Source organism: Salvia splendens, chromosome 4, assembly GCF_004379255.2.
Source record: "Salvia splendens isolate huo1 chromosome 4, SspV2, whole genome shotgun sequence".
Lineage (NCBI taxonomy): Eukaryota > Viridiplantae > Streptophyta > Magnoliopsida > Lamiales > Lamiaceae > Salvia > Salvia splendens.
In genome coordinates, this window is record NC_056035.1 from 36,681,769 (window position 1) to 36,707,587 (window position 25,819).

The following is a 25,819-nucleotide window of genomic DNA, read 5'->3' on the forward strand; positions in this document are numbered from 1 at the left end:
TAATTCTGTGAGCTTGCTTACTTCAGGTCCAACTGATTTTATTTTAGTAAGAAAAAGGAGAAGAAAAGAAAGAAAAATAGAAATGCTCCCAAATTCATTGGAAATCATTCAAGTCGTAGAGTGAAGAATTTTACTACTACTGCCTCGGTCGCGGTAAAACTGCCTACTGTCGTAAAAAATGGTCTACTAAGAAAGTGGGTATATTTGCAGTTTTTACTGCCTAGTAGTTATTGCATTCAAAATCGAGGGTAATTTAGGAGAATTGCCGAGGGAGTTTGAATCAAATTTAGAGGAAATCGTCGAAAAAATTATGAAATTTGGTTACATTTTGTTTTGTTTCACAATTTTGAAAATATGTCGGAAAAGTTATGAGGTTAATATTTATTTGAAATTAGTCACCTGTGAAATTGTTTGTGTGAGATTATATCTGATATCACAGTTGGAAAATCATAAAATCATAGACCAACATCGATTAGCTGAAACATCAACAATATACTTAGATGACTAAATTTTATTGTCGTGTAAAAATTGCAAATAAATCCAGTGTTTTTTCTTGATGATTTCTAAAATTGTGGGACAAAACATAATTTGGTACAACATGTTTTTTTTCACTTTGCCCTAAAATTTAAGTTGTTATAAAATTGTTGTAAAATGTATATAGAAGTTATGTAGATTTAAAACGTGGTCAACTTTGAATCTCGATTAATATTACATATACGAGTTACTCTATTGATTTGTAATCGATAACACGGTAAATTCTGAAACTCAGTGTTACACATTATTTCTTTTTAATTTTCCAATAGAGGATGAGATTAAATTCAATGTCTTGTTGGATTGGGATATTTCGCTGCTTGGATTATTTAATTTGGGGAAAAGAAACAAAAACAAGAATATAAAGAGACTATAACTTCAAGGTATAGGTAAGAGTAAAATGGCCTAATTGTGGACAATGTTGGAGTTAATTAATGGTTCACTTGTTTCTAGTGTTTATAAAATTTAGGGTTTGTGAGGGAATTAAGGGTTTGGGAAATGGCAACCCATGGCCAACCATTTTTTAATATCACACTTTCCTAAGACAGTCAAACTTTACAAATATGAAAATGGATTCGATAATTTCAATTGTAAAATAATGTTGTTAGTATAACATATATACATCATTTTATGGGATAAGTTTCATGTATTTGATTGTCTTTTTTTGTTTATTTAATTATTTTATGTCCAGTTTTGAGATGTATATACAATTTATTTTTGCATTGTAATATATTTCAATTGCAAAAAAGTTGAGTTCAAATTCCAAATAAAAAGTACCAAAAGATTTCAAATCAAAACTATATGAGAAATAGGCATACATTAATATAATGGTTGTTAGGTATCTTATATCTTAAGTTATTAGTACAATCTAATTCATGATATTGTTGAGTCAAAATGCAGTTATGAAGGATGCATGTGAATTTGTGTATGGTTGCCATTCCATTCTGCCCTTTCTGATCCAACTTTATGTGTGTGTCCCTCTCTCTCTCTCTCTCTCTCTCTCTCATAAAAGTATATATTGTTGTCATAACATTTAATTAATGTCAACTAGGGTGGAGATCTTATGAGTACGTTACTGCAGTGCTAGAATAAAATTTGATATTATGAAGTTTATAACATATAAAGTATGTTGGTATGTAACAATAATTGTGCTATTACCGTGGACCAGTGTAATACTCCTACTATCTATCTAAATCTAAACAATGAAATGAGAGTTTTTTCTATATGGTACAGTATGTTCTAAAATAAAATATTGCAAGCAACATTTTTAGAAAACTAATGAACAAGATTACAAGAAAATGCGGAAAATTCGACCATTTCAAATACCTCAAATTAAAGAAATTATAAATTCTTCCAAACACATTGCCTTGATTTACCAGCACATTGAAAATTCAAATGTTAACTTTTCTCTTTAATATATAAAGTTTTGTGGCTGAATTTCCTAGTCATCATTGCCTATATAATTATATGATCATGATCACTTAAAATCAATCTCTATCGGGGTCCGAGTAACCATAGAGCTAGATGAAATATCATATATAGTAGTATTATTCATTTTTTTAAAAAGAACTATATATTCAAAACCCCGAATTTAAAATTTTGAGATAATAAGTTTAATACATTTTTATGATAATAGGGGCATTTGAACGATGATTCTCATAAAATATTAGAAATTTGATAGTATTATATAAATAAAATTAACTTGAGAGAGGCGTAGGCTCCTTTCCGCTACAACTTGTGTTTGTCCATATATCGAATTATGTTGTTAGTGTAAAACTATAATAAAACCTTACCTGTTAATTAATCAGTATTGATGTTAAAGAGACCTGATGTTGTGTATTGTAAGTTGATATGCTCAATTGTACTGAATAATGTCGGTATTATTTTTCAGTTGTAAAAAAATGCTTATTTTGGCAATAATCTTTTCAATAACATTAAGGTCATGTTTGGTTGTCAGGATTCTGTCTGGGAAAGTAATCTGATTCCTTAAATTTTAAATTTCTGTGTTTGTTTCGATTTTTAATCAAATTTACTATTATTATTATTAATTACAATACTTTAAAAATAATTTAAAATTATAAATCATACTTAATTTCAATAGAATAAATAACTATAATCAAACTATCATAATTATAACCATGTTATTATAATATTTATATATAAGTGTTATTATCATAATAATAATTAATAATTTATTAAAGAGTTAAAATATAATTATATAATATAAATTACTATATTATAGTAATAAATACTAATTACTATTTTATAAATTAATAATTAATTACTAAAATCGTAGTAAAGTTTTATATTATAAAATTTATTTAATTATAATATTTGTAAGTATAATAATAATAATAACAATAATAATAATAATAATAATATTTATTATTATAATACTCCATGTAACTATAATTATAATTGTATTATTATATATTTTGATGGATGATCCATATTTAAACTATTCATCGTAATAATAAATATAATAATGTAATAATTATTATTTGTAATTAATAGTTTATTAAAAATTTTATTATAATTGTTCTTTATAAATAAAATATAATAAGTATATTTTCAGTTTGATGTTTCAATCAAATATAAAATTTAAAATCTTGATATTTTCAAACACATGAAAATAAAGTTATTGGGAATCATATTCCGAGGATTTATTTTCACATTAATCATTTTCCTTGCCAACCAAACATGGTCTTAAAAAAAGTTAGAAATGCTCTAGCAACACGTGGCATAAGCTAGATATATTGGATATAAATATCCAAGGGATAGGATTGGTTCATCATATTAGATGTGGATCTTATTTAATCATACTCCTATAATTATATCATCCTAATATGACTAGAGTTGTCAATTGGATGAGTGGCTAGAACTGTGCTACACATAAAATTATGTTTTAATGTATTTTTAAAAAAAATTATATTTTTATTTTGTATTAAATTTTAGTATAAACTAAAATAGTAGTTACTATTTGAAGTATTATAAAGTTTTATATTTTTAATTGTAGATCATATATATAGTTGTGAGATAATTCTAGAATGTCATGAAATACTATATTACTATTTCCTTCGTTTTAATGAAGATGGCTCGCTTTCCTTTTATTTTGTCACAACAAATATGATATATTTTACCATAATTTAACATTTTTTCGCAATTACCCAATTTATTTTTATTTGGATAAAAGTTATGTATGACATGGAAGCCAAAACCCATGATTTTTTGGAAATTTGTATATCACACTCAAGAATTCATTGATTTTAGAATAAAAATATATACTCCATCTGTCCATTAAATATGAAATACTTTAGTTTCAGATAATTGATTTTATGTAGTATTGTTTTGTGAGTTATTGAAGAGAGAGTAAAGTAAGAAGAGTGAAAAAGTCAAGATGATATTATTTTCGTTTTAGGAAACGTTTCATTTTTAATGGGACAACCCAAAAAGGAAAACGTTTCATTTTTAATGAGACAGATGAAGCATAATAATAAGATTAGCTAATGTATATTGGCTTCTGAAAAATATATAATTTCCCTTTAAATCCAAATTAATTAACACAATTGAGAAAAAAATTTAAGTTGTGGAGTAATATAACGAGTTAATAGCTATTCAAATGATGAAGTTTGATCAAATTTTGGTCCATCTCATAATATCTGAAATCAAAATATTAAATCACAAATTATTTATTTTTCTCAGTGGTTCCATTCATGCCCGAAATTCATCTTTTGAAGATGTTCCAAAGAAAACTATGCATTTCACTAAAATAAAATATATTTTCTTTTTTTCTTTATTTTCTTATTCTATTGAAACAATTTCGTTTTTAATATAAAAAAAGTCATTGATTTGTATGTGAATGGAATAAATGTGCATAAGACTGGCCATAATTTGGCCAAATTTTATGTAATTGACTATCATCTATGATATAATTTAATATTTTATTTTTTAAAGTTTTAAAAAAGATCAAAATTTCATGGTTTTCTGAAGCAATTAATCAAATTTTATAATTAACTTATGCATTCGTTTTTTATATTTATGTTTCGTTTTTAATCACCATGTTAATTTATCATTTTTTTCTAGATTCTTCCTCTTTCCCAGATTTATTTGCGTGTAGTTGTCGTATTTATAACGAATTAAATTCTTGCCGTCTCCACCCTCCACTCATTTATTCTATCTCATTCTTTTTATTGAATTTATTTTATCTCAGTTTACTTTTATTGAATTTATTTTATCTCATTTTAATGCAACAATTGCTATCCAAATTAGGTAGGAGCATGAAGGCTACAAATGGAATGCTAATGATAATTTGTCACGAGCCTTCTTGCTTTTAATGCGAAAGCAACCTTTCATAAGGATTTTTTGTCCCTAACACATGTCTATATTTTATAATATATGATCAAATGAGTCAAAAAATATTTGTTCCACACATAGTATAATTTAAATTTCGATACTTATGATTCGGCAAGACCACAATTTGCCCCATTGTTTGTAATTTTTGATATGTCAAAACGATACCACCCATGCTAGCTTTCAAGAAAATTAATATAATTAGATTCAATCATTACACTGCGACATCTTATTGTTGACTTAATAGAGTTCTTATATGACTAGCCCCCTTCTTTGGATATTGAGTTTTAAAAAAGAACACTAATTTATCTGAGATCAAATATCTTTTCCATGAGGAATGATACAATAGTTGTTTATAGACAAGACAAAGCATTTCTTATACCAATTGCTGGTTCGTTAATTATTATAACATGCATGTATTAGTTTGATTTTTTTAAAAATAAAAACTAAATGAACCTATCGTTAACCCATTTTTGGTGGCCAACGCTCATTTTCACATTTTTTTTATTCATTCATTCTCCGCTTTTTGGGTTAAAATTTAATTTTATAATTATTAATATAGGGTTCATTAATTTCATTAGGGTTTATATACATTTTTTGAATTCAACTTGTCATTTTTAATAATATTTGATTATTAGGATCGATTATTCAGATATATAATCTTTAAAACTTTAATCTTGTATGGTAATTAGTAAATGTTATAATTAATCTTTTTTACTATTGACTAGTAAAAAAGTAGTAGTGTGTAGTAGTAAGATATAAAAAACTTGTGGGACAGAAGACCTAACCTCAAAATATCAAGCTCCAATATTCTCCATGGATAATTACAGTTTTATATAATCTCATTTTGCGTCTCTCTCAACATTCATGAGTAAAAACTTAATAGGAAATTCAAAATTTAAAATTTAAAGTACACAAAACCAAATTTAACAGTGCTCAAGAGTCAGAGAGAGAGAGAGAGAGAGAGAGAGAGACAAGTGAGCCATACCTCCACTTTGAAATATTTATCTAGTAGGAAAGTGTGACTTTCAATCCAATGACCAAACAACATCAAAAACCTAAAAGCAAGTATATTTCATGAGTGTGAGACCCTCAATTTAGTAATTGTGAGAGCATAACATTTTCCTATCATGCTTCACCCTCTCAATGATCAATTCATTTTTTTGGCATGGATTGTGACATTTTACTCATTTATGCATATTGAGAGGGCAAGAGCATCAAATTTTTTATTTCAATGTTCATGCTATAAGGACAATTGATCATAACAAACAAGATTGTGTGTATCATGACTTGTCTTTTTGTTCTTTTTGTTAGGTTTTAACATGATGATAGAAAATTCATTTCAAGACAAAACTTTGCCCCAAATAAATACTCCATAATTTCTTGTGACTAAGTAATGAGCTCAATTGGTAATTTCAACAAACATCTTCCCAAGCTTTGAATTAGCCTATTAATGGTGTGTGTGTGGTCCTCTCTAATTTTGGGTGGATGTATAGTTATTGTATATAAAATACGGTTCACTTATGTAGTTCACTAAATAATTATTATGGCAACTAGTGGCTCGTTGAAATAAAAAAAAATTCAATAACAAGTGATAATATACATGTAAAGTGTGAACATATTGCGTGCATTACCATGGTTCCATATTATACCACAAGGTTTACTATATAAGAATAAGTTTTGATATTCAAAGTTAAAATTAGCTCAAATTCGAATATCCACATTTATGTAACTAACTTATCATTTTTGATTGCGCATAAGTGAACCCAACCATATCAATTATTGTGACACCCCCTAACCCCTCAACAATTATACTTATATTTTATAATAATAGTAATGTTTATGATTTGGCTATTGGCACATTTTGACAATATTCTACTCATCGATCATTTCGTATACAAATAAATGTATGTAATACATTATAACTTATTATTTATAGATATATAAACTCACATCCGCAAGTGTCGCTGGGCCCCCTAAAACAACTTACTACAATTTTGTGTACAAAAAGCATATGCATTTAAAATGTAGCTAGTATTAAATGTTTGAAGCAAAAACAAGACGAAAACCCAATAAATTAGTTGCCCAAATAAATTGATATATTCTGTAATAGTAAATGCAAAAAGAAAAGTGAAGGTTGGATTATCCTGAACTGTCAAAAAGTAGGGAAGAAATATGTGAAAAATTGAATGGTTCCAAAAATGGTGATTGAGATATATTGATGAGAGAATTTAAAACATGAAATTTTGAAAGGAGAAGAGAGGGCCAGATGAGTCAGAAAAAATAATAAATGCCCAATTGATGGAATTTTGGATGAAAAGAATTTATTCTGAAAATGATGGATCAGTGCAGTTGACACTTATAGGATGAACAGTATCTTTCAACCACAGAATTTTCTGAGCCCAAGTAATCATTATAACTTATAACTCACCCTCTACTCTCTTCTTCAATTCATAGGACCACTCTACTATATATAATTAATGAATTCTTGCTTACACATTTTACTAGGTTTTTGGTTTGACTATCAATTTTTGGGCTAATTGTTCCAATTTTTTGTTCACTTTTAAATTCACTCATGTTTTATGTAGTATGCAGTCGAGCTTATTTATTACTCCCTCTATTGCATAGCAAAGTAGATGTATGTTCAATTTTGCTATGATTCAACAGTTTGTTTGTTTCTTTTAGATTTTTAGTGAGAGTGGAATGGTATTTTTTGCAGTTGTCGGAAAAAGAAATTAGATCACTATTGCTTAACTTTGTACAAATTTCTTAGTAGTAACACGCTTTGGCAGCCTTTGGAATATTAACAAAAGCCCAGAGTCATACTACTATTTTAAATATTTTATGCATTACTTTGATGAAAGTCATACCAGTACTAAGGAAAGTAATGTTCCAATCCATGCCCAGTCAAGCTAGTTTTGATTTTATATGTACAAGAGTGATATAGTAATGTTTAATTTATGAAATTAAATGATAAACGATTAATTGATTGTCTTATTGATTAATGAGTCTTCATAATCAAGTACTACTATATGAGAAGCTTTATTGTTATATGCAGTAATTATATGCATAAGTGATGGGTTGTATAGCCAAAAACGCTCATATATACATGCTCGTTGCCTCGCCCAAGCCGAGGTTGTATCCGTAAGTCAGTGTCGTGCGTCTTGGGCCTAGACTTGGATCTTGACAATTTGCATTTGAGCTCTTAATTATACATGGCTCAACATATGTATTGCGCCCATACATACATATAGGGTCCAGGTCTGTCTCTCGAGCTGTCATTGATTTGAACACATGTCCAAGCACGTCTTGATTTCAAACATCAGTCGAGACTATCAGTAACCCCACACAATTACACCAATCCTGATGAAGCGGCTTGAATGAGTTGGTTATTTAAACTAGTAACTACTGCTATATTTAAACCTACAAGAATATTCAACATTGATTCTAGCATGCTCCTCTTGCAGTGGGCTTCACCTATATATGTGGAGCATTAGTCTTTCCACTAACACACCTTTTGCATCTAAAAAAAGCTATGTGGATATCCACACTATTGTTGAAGATTTGGAGTTGCATCTTCTAGTTCGTCGGACTCGTACTATGTGTTGTATTGCTATATACATACGAGACGAAACCCTTTTATTTTTGGAGTCGACTCGTCTAAACCGAGAGCCCTATTGGGACGTATCTCAACTCCGTTGATCAATTGAGTTTTATAATTATGTATTTTTTGAATTTCCATATTGTTTTTTTGTAATCTCTTACTATTATGTTTTGAGTTGTATTACACCCAATAAGTTTATGTATCCAGATTCCTACATTAATTTAGACATATTCCAGAAATGAAAATTTTTGTTGTTAGTATGAATAGTACCCCTATTAAATTTGTTACTATTAAGTTGGAATCCATTCGTTTCTGATATGTTTCTATTCATTCATATATCATCCGCTCTAGCCTTTAGAAGTAGAAGTCACTCTTTGTTCGTGTCTATACGTCGGCAATCACTTCTTATTTTCGCTCCAAATGATACATTTCCAATGCCTTTTACTTGGTTCTTTCCCTAAACCATACTGAACTACAGAGAGGTTACTAGCATGTGATATATACCCTTCCAAAAATGAAATATACCCTTCCAAAAAGTAACACATTCAAAAAGAAAAAAAAATATATAGAAAGGTAAATCATTTTTAAAAAATAAAATAATACTACGAAATGCATTCAAAAATATAAATTGTAATACCTTCTTAAATATCTCCTCCATTGGAGAATGGTTTTTCATGAAAAGAAGACAAATATGGTAGTTATAAGATTTTACCTCTTCATTGATGAATTTACCTCTTCAAAATGGTAAAATGTATAATGTCTTCTTAAATATCTCTCCCCTTAGAGAATGATTTTTCATGAAAAGTAACAAATAATTTTACCTTTTTATTTACCTGTCCCCCTCGGACGCTCTTAGATAGCCGTTTGGTTTGTGTTATGTTTTAGTGTATTACTAAAGTAGTATAATATGGTATATACATTATACACTTTATTAATAATGAAATATATGAAATATAGCTGAGAACGAGGTCTTCAAAATGCTTTGATCTTACATTTAATATTTTTGGGAATTGTGAGTAATGGCTTGTTGACAAAAAAAGCATCACGACACTAGAAGGAGAGCCTCTCCATTAGGTTAAGACGTGAAATAGCCCTCAAATAGCCTTCACACTGCCACATCATCAGCACTACAATTCTCCTGCCACATCAGCTTGCCACATCAACTGGACATCAAATAGCCCTCACATAGCCTTCACACTACCTATCCACATCACTAATAACAATTATATAATTTAATTTACACTCGTATCAACATACGGAATTTAATTTACGAGACAAATACGGAAAATTCGAATAATAATATTAAAATTTAAAAAGTACATTAATTTTTTAAAAAAGTACAATAATTAAAAAAATTACATTTAAAAAATTACATAAATTTGCATAAAAACTAACGCCTTGCAATCCTCCGCGCCCACAACTCTTCAACTAAATCCTTTTGCAGTCGAATATGAGCCTCCGTCTGACGCATGTCGGCATGTGCTTGGAGGAGGGCTTCTTCATCGTGCGGTACCCCACCTCGTACGTTGGCGGTGGTGACGCCGTGGCTTGGACCTGCTTCATTATCGTCGGTGGCCCAATCAGTCAGTTGTACACCTTCATCTTCGACGATCATGTTGTGCATGATAATACAGGCGTACATTATATCAGCAATGCAGTCGACATGCCACAAACGCGTTGGTCCCTTAACTGCAGCCCATCGAGCTTGAAGCACACCAAATGCGCGCTCCACGTCTTTTCGCGCCGACTCCTGCCGCGTCGCAAAGTAGGCCTTCTTCGGATCTGATGGGCACCGGATCGTCTTCACAAAGACGGGCCACCTAGGGTATATCCCATCCGCCAAGTAGTAGCCCATATCATGCTGGTTGCCGTTGGCGACAAAACTGATGGCCGGACCGACGCCCTTGCACTGCTCGTTGAAAAGGGGCGACGAGTTGAGGACGTTTAGGTCGTTGTTCGAACTGGCTATCCCAAAATACGCATGCCAAATCCACAACCGGTAATCAGCCACGGCCTCGAGGATCATCGTGGGATTTTTTCCCTTGTAGCCGGTCGTGTAAAACCCCTTCCAGGCAGCGGGACAGTTCTTCCATTCCCAATGCATACAATCTATGCTGCCTAGCATTCCCGGGAACCCGTGCTGATCCCCGTGCATCCGCAGCAGATTCCGGCAATCTTTGGGGGTAGGCTTTCGGAGATACTGATCACCGAATACTTCAATCACGCCCTGGCAGAAATACTTCATACATTCGATGGCAGTCGTCTCACCGATGTGGAGGTATTCGTCCCACATGTCTGCCGCGGTGCCGTAGGCCAACTGCCTGATTGCCGCAGTGCACTTTTGAATAGGGGTGTGGCCGGGTCTACCAGCCGCATCGTGCCTGAAGCGGAAATACAGATATCGCTGCTCCAATGCGTTAACAATACGCATAAATAAGTCTCGCCTCATCCTAAAACGACGCCTGAAAGTAAGGTAGAGAGAATACCTGTTAAAACAAGTGGTGCGAATGAAAATGAGGTTCAACGCGCGTATATATAGTGTTTTCGAAAAACAAAAAAAAAATTAAATCCGACGCCGGTTTGGCGCCGATCCGGGACGCACAATGGCGCCCGTGAGGATCGGCGTCGGAACCGGCGTCAGCGTGGGAATCGGCATGGCGACGCCGATTTTGACGCCGATTTCGCCGACGCCGGTTCCAATGGTTCGACGTCAAACCGACGTCGGCGAAAAATTGGCATCGCGGTGGTGACGCCGGTTATTGGAGATGCTCTGACTGTGTAACTGAAATGGAATAATTAAATAAATATTAAAAGATGAAGAGGAAAAAGAAAATTGACTTGGGCTATGCATAATCATTAAAAAATAGATGGCCTCATTTTAAATAAATATTTAGCCTGCCCAAATTGACCCATTACCTAGTCGGGCTTTAATTCGGAATATTCCAATCAATAGCCTTAGTAGAAGTACAAAAGTTGGACCTAACATTATCATCAATAGCCTAATTATTGGGCTATTTCTTCATCTCAACAGATAATTTATATAGAAAGTAAACAGTATAAATTACATTATTTTTCTTAAAAAAATATAGAGACCAAATATGCTATAGTTGTACAAAAAAATCTCTTCAATAATTCTTCTTCTTCTTCTTCTTCTTCTTCTTCTTCTTCTTCTTCTTCTTCTTCTTCTCCTCAATTTCATATTTCAATCGTTATAATTTAGCGAATCTATGTTTTTGTGTTTGCCAATTCTTGCGTTTTAAAAAAATTTGTAATAAGAAACTAATTATCAGCATTACAAATAATTGAGAATATAATATGGAATTGAGAGAAAAAATTAATTACAAATTAAAAAAATTGTTGTTTGGATGATTTATTTGGTCTATGTTAAGCATAATCTTAAAACCTAAATTTTCAGTATTTTTAAGTTTTAATCTTATTGCCAAATTATAGTATTTTTAGTCTTAAAATTTTTAACTATGGTTCTTAAAATTTGGCAGGAAAAATAAAGTTAAATTAAATGTTTATTCAATTCAAGATTCGTTCTCATTTAAGCTGGTAAATTTAATTTCTGTAGTATTTTACAATGAAATCAAGAATCAAGATAGCTTCTAAATACATAATTGTACTACACAAAATTTCAGTGAACTGAATCAGTAATATAAGTCAAACACAATCTATTTTTATAATAAAACGCATAGCAATTCGATTTTCTTTCGTCATTATTTCCTTGTTTTTGAAGTAAGACATCTAAGTGGAATTTATAAACTTAAAAAATGTACTCTAGTTTAAATAACGAGTTATACCACAAGCTTTGTTTCTTGTACCTTTGTCATATTCTAGAGTTCCACATCATATGCGTGCCACGTGGCCGCTCTGGGCACCTCAAAATGTTGCCCAGCTAATCCGACCACGCACGACAACCATTCGATGAAATGACGCTGACGACACTCTTCTTTACGGCGACGAAACTCGCCGGAGTTTTGGTCTCCGTCACTGTCGCCGCCAACGCCCTCTCCTTCTCGCGCTTCAAGAGGAAGAATCTATCGCCGTTCAAGTCGCCAATCGATGAGTCTGCCGATATTCTTGCTGAATTTAACATAAATCCTACTTCAGGTATGTATATGGAGTAAATGCCTGTCTTCATCCCTACGTTTTCGATTTTTTTCCATTTAAAAATAAATAAGTTCGTTTATGCTTTAGTAAAAAATGAGTAATGTTAACTTATATTATGGGGACAACGAGATAATGCAAGGATTAATGGTGCTTTGGTTAGTGTAGGTGAATTGGTGATTTCTTGAGGGTTTTGTTAACATAGTAAAAAATAAACTAAGTTCATTTTAAACTTGGTTGATTGACCTTGTTTGTAATACTATAGTATTTGGAATTTGTAGGAATTGGAGTTTTGAAAATTCATGAATTTGATGTGTGTGTGTGTGAGAGAGAGAGAGATTTTATGTGGGTGAGTAGTGTTGAGGATGTTGGATTTCTTCAACCTGTCTTTGTACGGGTTATAGGAGGGCTGCAAACGAAGGTTGGCAAGAAAATCATGTGTATTACTTGTGTAAAATCATGAAAAGGGGCCACTGCCAGAGGTTAAGTTAAAATGTGTTTGTGTTGGTACTAATTACAAGATTGATGCTTTGATTTTAGAGAGGGAATTGCAGTTGATCATTCTTGTACTGTGAATTGATCAGCATTCATTTCATTCTGCAGAAGGGGAAAAGGGGTTCTTTTTCGGATTAGCTACAGCACCTGCACATGTTGAGGACAGGCTCAACGATGCTTGGCTTCAGTTTGCAGAAGAAACTCCGTGTGATCAACCAGAGTCGAAAAAGGGCAGCGAACCAGCTGATGCGATCATGGGATCATCTGCAGGAGACGGTGGTGCTCAGCAGGCAACCCTTTCCAGAGAGGCAAGTAAGAGCATGAAGAGAGAAAAAAGCAACTCAGGATAGCAATGGAAGCAAAAATCAGAGGATTCGAGAAGTATGAAGAAGAAGAAGAAGAAATTCAAGAACCTGCCTCGAGTGAAGAATGTCATCATACTGTTGCGGCCTGGCATAACGTTCCACACCCATAAGAGCGATATACATTTTTCACCCAACGTTTAGGTGTATTAAAAGAGTTCAATCCTTCTCCAATGCTGTTTCATATGGATGAGAATCTTCTAATTTTATTATGATTGGGATTTTGTAAATTAATGTATATTCTTAACAACATTTCAGGGAGGAGAGGTTGAGATTTGGTCCGATCCTGATACGGAGCTAAAACTGGCTAAAGATACGGGAGTTCAAGTTTTCCGAATGGGAATAGATTGGATGAGGATCATGCCTGAGGAGCCCGTGAATGGCACTACATCAACTGTAAGTGTGCTTTCTTGAATTAGTGGATTATGAATGGCCTTTTATTTGGTAGTAACATTTAGGATAGCGTAAGGTGATAAAATGGCTGTGTGATACTTCCATACATATTGCAAAATTTGTGTAAATATAGTCACTTTGTAAATTAAGATTTGATTACATTGTGGTACATATCAAATTGATTGATCCATCAATTTTTTGTTAGGCCAACTTTGCAGCATTAGAGCGATATAAATGGATCATCAACAGAGTTCATTCATATGGGATGAAAGTCATGTTGACATTGTTCCATCATTCCTTGCCTCCGTGGGCAGCGGAGTACAGAGGGTGGAAGCTCGAGAAAACTGTGGATTATTTTTTAGAATTTACAAGGTGCTTCTGGTTGCATCTTTGTCGTTTTTGTTTAATTCTTCAACACATCTTTTAACCTAAGCAAACAAATATTGATGTTGCCTGTTAGAACCTTAGTTTAAGCATAATATTTTAGGCTTCTATTGCATAATCTTCGTTCTTGATTGAGATTCTTGTATTTTGATGAGTTTATTTACTCGATGGAGTTAAGAATTGTGCATTTACATCTCGTATTTAGAACTCATCCGTGTATCTTCTATTTCACAGGATTGTTGTTTCATCTGTGTCAGACCTGGTTGACTACTGGGTGACATTTAACGAGCCACGTGTTTTTTGTATGCTTACATACTGTGCTGGCTCTTGGCCCGGTGGTAATCCCGACATGCTCGAGGCTGCCACTTCTGCGCTGCCTACTGGCGTTTTCAACGTAACCATGAATTGGATTGCAGTAGCGCACTCGAAGGCCTATGATTATATCCACGAGAAAAGGTTTAGATCTCAATGATCTTCTAACTCTATTCATGGATTGGTTATTGATTATATTTGTTTTCTGCATCAGTGTTAGCTCGACTGCTATCGTTGGAGTAGCACACCATGTCTCGTTTATGCGGCCTTATGGGCTATTTGACATTGCTGCTGTTTCGGTTGCTAATTCATTAACCATGTTTCCGTTTATGGATAGCATTTCTGACAAAATGGATTACATCGGGATAAACTACTACGGGCAGGTAGATATGATCAAAATTCAGTTATAATAATGTTGTCAAAATTCTTGTTCTTTTGATTGGTTTGAGCAGGAAGTTGTTGCCAGTGCTGGACTAAAACTGGTGGAAACGGACGAATATAGTGAATCAGGACGCGGTGTGTACCCTGATGGGCTGTTTCGCATGCTACTGCGTTTCCACGAGAGATACAAACATCTAGGCTTACCGTTCATCATATCAGAAAACGGTGTGTCCGATGGCACTGATCTGATCAGGCGTCCATACATGATCGAACATCTCTTAGCGACTTATGCCGCAATGCTATTGGTTCGTTCCGCAAATTCTTGATTCGTAGCTTGAAGAGCTTAGCATGTGGTTAATGTGTGACGTTTGTTTAGGGTGTGCCGGTTCTTGGCTACTTGTTCTGGACCATATCCGACAACTGGGAATGGGCTGACGGGTATGGCCCCAAGTTCGGATTGGTTGCTGTTGACCGGATGAACAATCTTGTGCGGATTCCACGCCCGTCTTATCATCTTTTTTCAAAGGTAGGAAGCATTATTTGTTGCTTGTACTCCCAACGTCCCAAGATAAGCGAGTCATATTCCTTTTTGGTATGTCCCAACATAAGTGAGTCATTTCCTTTTTCAGTAAAAAATCATCTCTCTTACTTTATTCTCCGCCTACTTTCTCTCTTCACTCTACTTTTCTCTCTCTCATACTTAAACTCTTTAAATATCAATTCCTTAAATCTCGTGTCCAAAAGAAACGCCTCGCTTTTCTTGGGACGAAGGGAGTAATTGTTAGGAGAGGAATCGAGAGTTTTGCTTCACTTTTCCACATGCAGGTTGTGAAGTCGGGCGTGGTAACACGACTGGATAGAGCACGAGCGTGGAACGAACTTCAAACGGCCGCTAGAGAGGGGAAAACGAGGCCCTTTTACCGGGCGGTTAACAAACATGGCCTCATGTATGCTGGCAATACTATACCTCTCTCACTAGGTCTCAAACCCAAAACGTACTGGTTGGAGTCATACCAACTAAGTTGTCCTTCATTGTCACACTCTCTAGAATCTCTCGAGTCTCGAGTGCTTACAGTTCTCCTCTCTGTAGGAGGTCTTGACAAACCAATATTCCCGCCATTCATCGAGAGGGACTGGTGGTTCGGGCACTACGAGGTTGAAGGTTTGCAGGATCCTCTGAGCCGTCTCTCGCACTACATGCTCCGGCCTCTCCATCTCACAAAGAAAGCAAGACCTCGTGAAGAGTTCGATAATTTGGTTGTCGAGCCGCTCACCATAGAGGCATAAGCCCAGCAGATAGGTCAATCTCATGCTTTAAAGATTATTTCTTTGCTTGGCAAAGGAGATCAATGGAAGTTCAAGTTATTGAAATATGATGGGTGAACACAACTCTAGTCATATTGTAAGCCAGTAAATTGAATTTTCATGTAAATATTTTTACTGTGAAAATATAGTTCATATACTGTCAGAGCTAATTCTACTGAATTCTACCTTAAATCCATCTCGTGAGTTGTACCTGAATTCCACTTGATTTTATGAAATTTTTTATAATATATCATCAGAGCTAATTTTAATAAAAGATATGTAGTCACAAATTAAAAATATGACGTAGAAATTAAAAAAAGGTTTAGTTATACTTTTCTTAGAAATATCTTAGCCTATGAAATTAAATTGTAATATTTCATATAATTTGGCAAGAGAAACTATCTTTTCATTGCTTGGGGAATAGTAGCAACAGTCCAGGCACAAGAAAATGTTCCCTCCGTACATCAATAATCTCTCATTTGGTTTCGTTTGCCAATATATGTCTCATTTGTCTTTTTTTACTACTTTTGATAATAAACTCTATATTTCATTATCTTTATGTCACTCCCATTTTCTCATTCACTTTATATTACATTTCTAATACCCATACCAAGTCAAAATAAACCTATTATTTGTGGATAGAGAGTAATATTTTCTATTATGTATTCTAAATATTCTTCTAGTTTTAGTTAAACAAATTATAGGATAGTATTATGAAGATTTTAACATCACAATCCTGAACCCTTTTTACTCCTCAGGAGGCATATAGCTGGTTCGAAAAATAAGTCATGAATTCAAATTTTGCTATAAATTTCAGATCACGTTACATAAATGACACCAACAAACGACATCTGAAGTTAGTTAATATGGAAAAAACGATTAACATCTTGTAAATAATTTTTATCAAGAATTTTTTATCAAATTACAAGTAGTAGTATGTAACAAATTTTTCCATTAAACCAAAAAAGCCAAATTTCTTTTTTAAAATGAATTTACAAAGATATAGGACTTTCGAAGTAAATATAGACCAACCGTTTCATAATGGAGTATAGTAAAATTTTCCTCACATAATTTTTTTAAGAAAAATTCTCAAGAAGGCACAAGCAAAATTTTAAGCCACTGCCTATGGCTATGAAAAAGTTCATTTCAATGCCCATTTCTTTTTTCAAGAAATTTTGATGGGCATTCATGGAGAAATATGCTGTACAATCGATTGCACCGTATACACTCATCTCTCCAGTATATAATTAGCACTACTTAACACAAGGTAAAAAACAAGAAAAAGATAAGATAAATACCATTCTATGCTCACCATGCCTTCTTCCCCTTTTTCTTTCTCTTGCTGCTGCTATTGGTGCCCCCGCCGCTGCTGTCACTCTTGGAATTTGACCCGGAAGGGCTCTCAGATGTGGTGCCACCGAAATTCTCAAACATCCCACTCTGCATCGCGTTCTGCAACCACTCTAAGAATTCCTCCTCTGACATAGTCTCTTCCATGTTGGGCGCTGGCATCCCACCCCGTTGCCCGGGGACAGTCCCTTTTGCTTGGGCGTTCTTGGAGACCACGCTGGTGTTCACATGGAAGCTCGGTTTGTGGGTGTTGACGGGGCACCTCATTCCCTGCCAAAATCGATAGAAAGAGGCGTGTAAACCACAGAGGCTCCAAATGGATCACCATTTTAGCAAGGGAAAACCGAGGCTCTACCTGACAAATGTACCATTCTGTTGCATCATATACCTTGCCACCAGCACAAACATACGCAGACGGGCTTTCGACCTAAAAAAATTATTCAGAAAGGTCAGTACCAGTTTTTGAACAAGGGCACGATTGCTCGTTCCTTGTCATGGTTTTTGGTGCACTCACCTGCTGCAGCATGCCAAAGAAGAAGGGTTGTGAGGATTGCTCTACCCACCCATCCCCATCTTTTGCCTGATGAAAATCTTTGCATTCCTTCAATACGACATCAGAATAGCATCCAACTCAATATTAGCTAAAAGCCGAATCCATTAGGGTTGGGTGGAGGGGAGGGAAGGAGAGTTACCTGACACCATCTGGCTTTAACTTTTAGTTTGTTGGTAAACACCCAATTATGGAAATGGCCACACTTTCTGCAAGCAATCTGTCGAGACTCTCTGAGTGGGTCATCTCCGTTTTCTGGGCGACCAAACCTGGACTTAAACGAGCCATGACCTTGGTTCTGGGGAAAGGATAAATCAAAGATTAAGCCAGGGATCAAATGAAGTGTCCCGGTTTATGAAAATGAAATTGGCAAACGAATCCAGCACAGAAACAGAGCTCAGCTTATCATAAAGTAAAGCAGGGTGGCCTTCAACTAAACAGAGGCGGAATATTTTAAACTTTATAAGCGCAGTAGGAAAAAAAAAAGGGAGACATGGGTTTGAACCTGAGGAGACGTATTCTGGAATTTACGGAAATAATTCAATAGTTCTTGCCTTCTCAACTCATCATCATATTCTTTTCTCTTGAAAGAATCTAGTAAAACCTGTGGATCCCGTCTCAAGTTACATCAATTGCGATTTGAAATTTCAAACATAATACAAAGTTTAAATGAGAGAGAGAGCGGGAGGGGTGGAGGGACCTCGTAAGCATTCTGAAGTTTCTTGAAAGCTTCCACAGCTTTCTCGTCGCCCATATTTTTATCAGGGTGAACAAGCATTGCCTGACAAAGAACAACAGTTATCAACTGGATATGCACTCTTTTAACCACCGATATAAAGTTATGAAGACATTAACCTTCTTCCGGTACTCCCTCTTAATAACTGATGCATCAATATTTTCAAATCGAGACAAGCCCAAGGCAGCATAATGATCTGCACAATTCAACAAGCGGACAACCTCATCTTCGGAAGTCATTTCAGAATCAGACCCACTAGTTGAAGGCATTCCCGGGCTACGATCAGCCCGGTGACCACCAGAACCATTGTCAGTTGGCAGAGATTCATTAGGATGAAAAGGCGTTTGGCCTTGAAATCCAGTTGTTTGTTCTGGATTGCTATGTGCTGTTCCTTGCTCATTAATGATATTCCTCAGCAAAAACAGCAGAGCATCGCTTGATATGAATGATAAGTTCAACCCCAAAACTAAACCTAACCACCCAACGTAATTCCAGGCACAATACATTGAATACACACTAGTGATGAAGAGAGCAAGACGATCATGAGTTGTCATGAATGCCAGTCCTGAAATTTGACAAGTCACAGTATTAGTTTTACTCAAAACGAAAAATTGGACACAAAGATAGCAATGCTCGTAACTTATTATTCATTTCAGAAGAGACTCACCTCCAAGAAATATAATGAGCCCTGTAGTCCAAAAGCTGCCGTAAAACCATAGAAAGATAATGAGGCCAGACATTACTATTGCAAGTGTGAAGCCAAGAAATAGTCCGACTGCAGCAGTCACAACCTACATTACCCGGTATGTGCAGAGAAAAAATTATATAAATAAAGCATAACACATCACACAAAAATACAGCTTGGATATTATACTCTAGACACCGAACTGTCCTGCTAATGGTGAGTAGTGAACGTGTTAACCTTTTATAAAATGAAACAAAGCTACATTGCAATGATCTCACAAACACCGAGTGAAGATGGAACAAATGCCATAGATAACATCACAAGATATTATTTTACCGAATATGTAAATGACATACCAAGGTAAGTAGAAACTTGCCAAGGCCAGCCATGGCAATCACTGAAAGAACACTACACCATAGTATCAAGAAAAACGACGTAGTTCCCATGCGCAGAAAAGAATCCATGCCCCTCACAGTGCAGTCCAACCAAACCATAAAGAGAAGAAGCATTATATTCCCTATATGCCTAATCCATCTGAATATGATAGGTTTTGAATGCTGAATCTTCGTCCTGACGTGATCACAGCCATTTAATATGTCGGACTTTAGAACGGCAAAGGTAGGCTTGTGCCTCTCTACCCAGCTGGCAGATGACCGTGCCACTGAAAGTGCTGCAGTCCTTATGAATTTAAAAACTGCTGTTTCAGGGTACTCCACGTTTCCCAGCCCTTCTTCTCTACCGAGGCCACCCACTGAATCATCAACACCATTAACATTATTGAAATCATTATGGGGCATGTCACTTCCATCTCCTACATTTGAAGCTTCAGCTGTAGACGCACCACTCTTTTCCACTTCAATATTATCATTAGACGATACTGCAGGTCCGGTAACAGTCTCATCTGCACTTTTTCTATCTTTACTTTGAGACTTCCTAGATTTTTTCTTAGAATTCTTCCCATCCTGAGCACTATCCACATCATTAGTGTTCTTTGTGAAATGCTCAGAATGGGTACCATTAGGAAGTTCCTTGCCCAACTTCATCTCTTCATTGTTTGTGTTACCTCCATCCTTGGTGGCTAGAGGTGAAGTGGCAGGATCCGAAACTTCAGCTTTACGGTTTCTAGGGCGCTGATCCAAACCATTCTTTTGTTGTTTTTCCTTTCTAGCCATCACAAATGTAATGTTTATAGGCTATAGCTTCCGTGAAATATGACGCTTGAGTCAAATTAATATCATTACTAAATGGAATTCGGATGAAAATCTGTGACAAGATAAATAGGGCAATTTAATTATATGAGTGGCAGCACTAGCATTGATAGGTAAATCTAATGGAAACAAAAGTTGGAAAAATAGGTAAACTGTTAATTTAAGGAAATATCATTGTCAACAAAAGCGCATAACCGAATTCTTAGAAAAAAAAAATTTGAGGCAGGAATCACAACTACATCCTCTGATTCTTTTTGATGAAGCCTTAGTTGACTCGAGCAAAAAAGTTCACACTGTCGAAGAACAAGGTTCCTGGTTACTTAAAATTGCAAGTGACTGACTAGTCTCCTTTCCGGCAATATTATCATTTCATCAAAGGAAAAAACATAACAATAATTGCTAATGTGTGAGGTATCCGGATAATCAATCACAGCCATACATTAACCGTCTTCAACTGAAAATCTATCCCCAATACTTTCAGATAACAAATGTGTCAATAATGCTAAAAAAAACACAAAGTAAATTTCACAAACAAATCAAACCTTTATCAAATTTACACCTCTCAAAAGCCCCAATTTCATTTCTGGCATTTTCCCTAACCCTATATTCATATTCCCCACTCCCGAAACCCCCAATCCTAAATTGTCAAAATTACCATTGAATAACACCTAAATACCAAATTGAAAAGCTAAAAATCAACAGAGATATAAAAATTCAACAGAAATTACCAGCAGAAGAGAGGTTTCCGAAAACACAAGCAGCAAAACAAGAGGGGAAAGCCCAATTGAAAAACGAAACAAAAACGCGGCGAGAGAAATGAACAGGCGCAGCGCTATCTCTATCTATCTCCGTCCTCTCTCTGTGATTCTCTTCTTCTAGCTCTAGGTGGAGCCCAGATAAAACAAAAGCAGTCAGCAAATCAAAGAGCCAAACTCAGTTTGTTTCAAAGTACTGAAACCAAACCAACTGTACATTTTCTTTATTGTCTTTATTTAGGTTTTGCTCCACTCTACTTCCTCTAACTACGATCTCGCCCCAATTTAAAATTACAAATTAACAACCAGTCCTTTCGAATTCCCTACTCTTTGGGTAACTACGTTCTTTTTATTTTATATAAAATCTATACTTTAAGGATAAAATAATTTTAAAATGTAATTTATGATTAAATTGTGAGATTATTTTAATAGGAGGGGGTTGAATATGACTAACTATAACATAATTATTCATTTAGGATTGAGTTATATGATTCAAAATCATGAACCAAACATACTACATATTTAATCCCGACATACAGCCTTGCAAACCGAACAACCCCTAAAACTGATACGAGATGCACGCATTAACGACTCATACTCTCGGCCTATGGAAAAATGTTTTACTAACTAAATTGATATCAACACAACCACTGGATAAAAATTTGGGTGTGCGTGCGTCGAATCAACCCGACTTCATATGAACTCATTTGTTTGCCCGAACCAGTACAGATCCAATCAAAACCCGACTTGAAACCATGCCATGACCTATTTTATAAAAGCAACATTTTTATAAAAAAAATAAATTTTTGTTATGAATATAAGTAATTCTTGTATAAGTAACTCACAAATCTTTGTATGAATAAAAGTTATTCTTATTACAAAAAAAAAGTAACTACTTATATGATTTGAATAAAAAAAGTGGCACTTCTTGTGATTATAGTTATTCTTGATAAAAAAAAATACTACTATGTACCAATAAATTAAAGAAAAAAAATGTTAAGATCAAACGTGGACCAGCGCAGACTTAAGTCGGTGTGACGCGAACCTCTAAGCTATTTAGTAGTATGAGATTTTGAGTTTCCCATGGTAAATTTTATCATGTGTAGTGAATATTAACGGAGTAGTACATAACTTTGGTTTTCATTTTAAAGCAATCCAGGTAAAAACATTTCAATTAATAAAGATCTTCCTTTTGATAAGAACAAAATTTGGAATGTCTAATATTTTGTCGCGTGGTAATTCTTTAACTATTACTATTATATCAATGTGTCCTCCTTAAGTTTGTTTCATCAATATATTCTTAGTGTTTTTTTTTTATTTATAATGTTTAGGGATCTTTAAGTTTCCGTTCGCAACAAAAACTTAGTGTAGGGACTCAAATTAGTAATCGAAAGAAAAATCCTAGAAAAAAGTTATAGATCATTTACCACTACTACTAATCAAGGTAGAGTAGTGCATCCATACTCTAATGAACCTGGATTTAGGCTGCCACATTTTCAAAGCTCGAGATGTACGTGGTGTTGTATAGTTAATGCCCGAAGCCAAAAGTCTCGTATTCAAATTTACGGTCATATGATCTTTTAGAATTATTTCATCATTCACTCTTGAAAAAAAGGATACAATCTTTGAGATTCTTGATGAGATGATACCAAATTTTGATTCTTTAACAAACAGGAAAGAAAGAGCCCAAGATTGATCAACTGATATTTACACAGAATTTTATCAGAGAATTTTCACAAAGCAATGAATCATAATCTAAGCTAGAGAGTCTAAGAGCCCAAGTCCCCATTTTTGTCCTCTTCATTGCCAAGAGAAATTCGATACTGCTCGCCGTTGGGATGGCTAAATGAACGCGCATCGTCCAAGACGCACAAACAAGAGCGGGGAAAACAGTCAAAGAAAATATGCTTGCACTATGTGGAAGGAGAGGCTCACTTCTTCGCCTTTGCAAACCGGAGGCAGCGATATTTCTCACCACTGACAGTTATTTCAAGAGCCCCGTCTTGGTTATCCTGATTTGATGCGGTCCCCATCAGCACGCTCTTCTCTTTCTCGAGGTTTTCCCTCTCCATCTTTAACCGGGCTTCTTGCCTAGCAATCTCTGCCTGAATACGAGCAAATTTCAAAATACGAGTGTACGGGAGAGTAGTTAGGAAATAACACCACACAAAAATCAGGAAAAGCAATATAAAAACACGAGATTGTTTAGTAAGCTTCTTGCAACATGTAACTACGTTCGTGGGCGATGCGAAGGCAGTTCCTTACAATATGTAACAACGTGAATGCAGGGTTTTTCACTATATTTCCAAATACAGAGGGAAAACATCTATAAATATTACAACCAAGGCCCTAACCCAAACCCATCAGGATTCCATCTACGCCAGAAATGTGGGCCATTCGGGATATGGTATTCAGTATCTTCAGGCTCCACAGTCCAACAGAAATAAGGCAAAAGATGCGGATATCTCTCTGTGAGTGTGTGTGTTGTTTCAACCAAGTTCATACATCGTCCTTTGAAAACATGTCAAAGTTTATCTATGTTCAGGAGATAGTATATTCATGTAATCGTGTTTTAGACGAATAAAAGGCATGGTATTGGTTACAGATTTCAAAAGACATAAAACACTACAGTCTACAACAATAGGCTTTAATCACCCAGTGGAACTTTTATAGAAAAGAGAATGGAAACTAGGCATGTCTCGTACACAAAGATCTATTAGAAGATACGACATCTAAGAGAGAAGCATCATTATTTTCACTTTCTACAGCTGCCTATTGGATAACTAAGCTGCTCGAGTGCTATGCAAGAGAGGCAGATTAACATCCAAAAGGCCACCTTCATATCAGCCCGTTTCCATTGAAAATGATCTCGTGTGCTTTTCTACATCGCCAACTACATCATAAGCGTAACGAGGCACGGAAAGAAACCCCCATCAAAATCACAACTTAAGTTCTCTATTCACAAAGGAAACACATGTACAAATTTGATCTAAAGCTGCAAAATGTCATCAATTAGGACTAATTCCACATATTTTCTACACAGTAAGTAAACGAATGAATCAATATACAACCAAAAAACCCCTCCCTAAACCCTAACTCTAGGATAAGCATATCTCCTACACATTCAAGAACTGTTATATAGTAGTTAGGAAACATCAAACTTTAACTGATTCAATGCCATTTCAAGAAAAAACAACAAATAGCCAACTCCCGTTTCACAAACAAGACAATGCCATTTCAAGAAAACCAACAACTAGCCATCCCCATTTCACAAACAAGACGATTGAATCAGGTACCTCACGGCGTGAGAGTTCCGCTTTCCAAGCAGCTTCGCGCTCGGCAACCTCACGCTCACGTTCCTCGATGTAACTCTGCATCTCCCTCTCCTTCATGATCCTATCTTGTATATCTGCATCTAGAGCCTCCTTCAACTCCTGCACAAACTTGTCTACAACTGTTTTTATCCTCAGCGACATCAGAAATTAGAGCTTTTAAACCACGCTTCTTCACTTTATCTTCCAATACACTACAAACTCCTGCAACATAAAACATCTCCTTCATTTACCACAAATAATTATAAAGGCTAAAGTCAAGAAATTCAAATTAAAATTTTCCCTTTTCAATTTCGTGAAGAGAAAGAAGACCCGTATAATGAAAAACGTAAACAAGCAATCCTAATCAAATCAGCAACAGCGACAAATTCATAGACAATAAACGAGCTCAAAAAATTTCACCTTTAAAGAAAATAGGAAAATCGAGTATCGAATTCGATTGCCGTAGCTGGTAGAAAAACGACGCCGCGAGCTATGCGTGTGTGCTTGAGCGGCAGAGGGAGAGAGAGAGGGAAAAGGAGAAACTCAATTTGAGAGGCAAGAGGGCCACAAAAATATGCTCTTGTTCTTTACTTGAACCAGGTTATTTCCATTTTTTTTTTGGTTGATTTCTCCTCTTTTTGTTTTTGTTTGGATGCTGGCAAGTTGTTTTTTGATTGATTGTGTTTTTTGGCATCTTATTTTGTTAAAGCATATATCAAATATTTAAATGAAACAATATGAATTGAATATAATGTTAGAAATACGAGACATGTATTTAATTCCGTTTAGGAATTAAATTTGTGTGATTTATAAAATGAAAAATGTGTGTTTTTATGTCGAATTCTTTGATGACAAATACACCGTATTTGATTTTTATCATGAAATAAAATAGATAAAATACAAATCGTCGAGAAGACAATACAAAATCAAGAACCAAAGCACAACACATATTTGTGCCTAGAAATCAAGAAAGAAACATTAACTAATAAAAAAA

The 25,819-nt window shown here is 34.7% G+C and overlaps 2 protein-coding genes and 1 pseudogene across 2 annotated transcripts; 1 reads left to right on the plus strand and 2 right to left on the minus strand.

Annotated features, from left to right (window-relative positions):
• Nucleotides 1-12,264: 12,264 nt before the first annotated feature.
• Nucleotides 12,265-16,419, plus strand: LOC121801083 (annotated as a pseudogene).
• Nucleotides 16,420-17,336: 917 nt separating this feature from the next.
• LOC121799777 lies at nt 17,337-21,710 on the minus strand. The gene is made up of 10 exons (XM_042199244.1): nt 21,485-21,710; nt 19,905-20,811; nt 19,531-19,654; nt 18,983-19,428; nt 18,828-18,908; nt 18,633-18,731; nt 18,270-18,425; nt 18,092-18,178; nt 17,933-18,004; nt 17,337-17,847 (listed from the first exon to the last, which is right to left on the minus strand). Exons 2-10 carry the CDS (start codon nt 20,718-20,720, stop codon nt 17,536-17,538), a joined length of 2,193 nt encoding a protein of 730 aa, XP_042055178.1. The 5' UTR covers nt 20,721-20,811; nt 21,485-21,710; the 3' UTR covers nt 17,337-17,535.
• Nucleotides 21,711-23,203: 1,493 nt separating this feature from the next.
• Nucleotides 23,204-25,477, minus strand: LOC121797696. Its single transcript, XM_042196373.1, has 3 exons — nt 25,246-25,477; nt 24,808-25,047; nt 23,204-23,616 (listed from the first exon to the last, which is right to left on the minus strand). The coding sequence occupies exons 2-3, from the start codon at nt 24,985-24,987 to the stop codon at nt 23,443-23,445; spliced, it is 354 nt and encodes a 117-aa protein (XP_042052307.1). The 5' UTR covers nt 24,988-25,047; nt 25,246-25,477; the 3' UTR covers nt 23,204-23,442.
• Between the last annotated feature and the right edge of the window lie 342 nt (nt 25,478-25,819).

Bases quoted from the DNA above. Each gene is read 5' to 3' on its own strand.
- LOC121799777 (XM_042199244.1), bottom strand. From the start codon at position 20,720: ATGGCTAGAAAGGAAAAACAACAAAAGAATGGTTTGGATCAGCGCCCT. The intron at 18,732-18,827 runs GTCCCTCCACCC...CGGGATCCACAG, and splicing joins AACTTCAGAATGCTTACGAG to GTTTTACTAGATTCTTTCAA. The intron at 18,426-18,632 runs GTTCAAACCCAT...TCCTTTCCCCAG, and splicing joins TCCAGAATACGTCTCCTCAG to AACCAAGGTCATGGCTCGTT.
- LOC121797696 (XM_042196373.1), bottom strand. From the start codon at position 24,987: ATGTCGCTGAGGATAAAAACAGTTGTAGACAAGTTTGTGCAGGAGTTG. The intron at 23,617-24,807 runs GTACCTGATTCA...GCTCGTATTCAG, and splicing joins CGGAACTCTCACGCCGTGAG to GCAGAGATTGCTAGGCAAGA.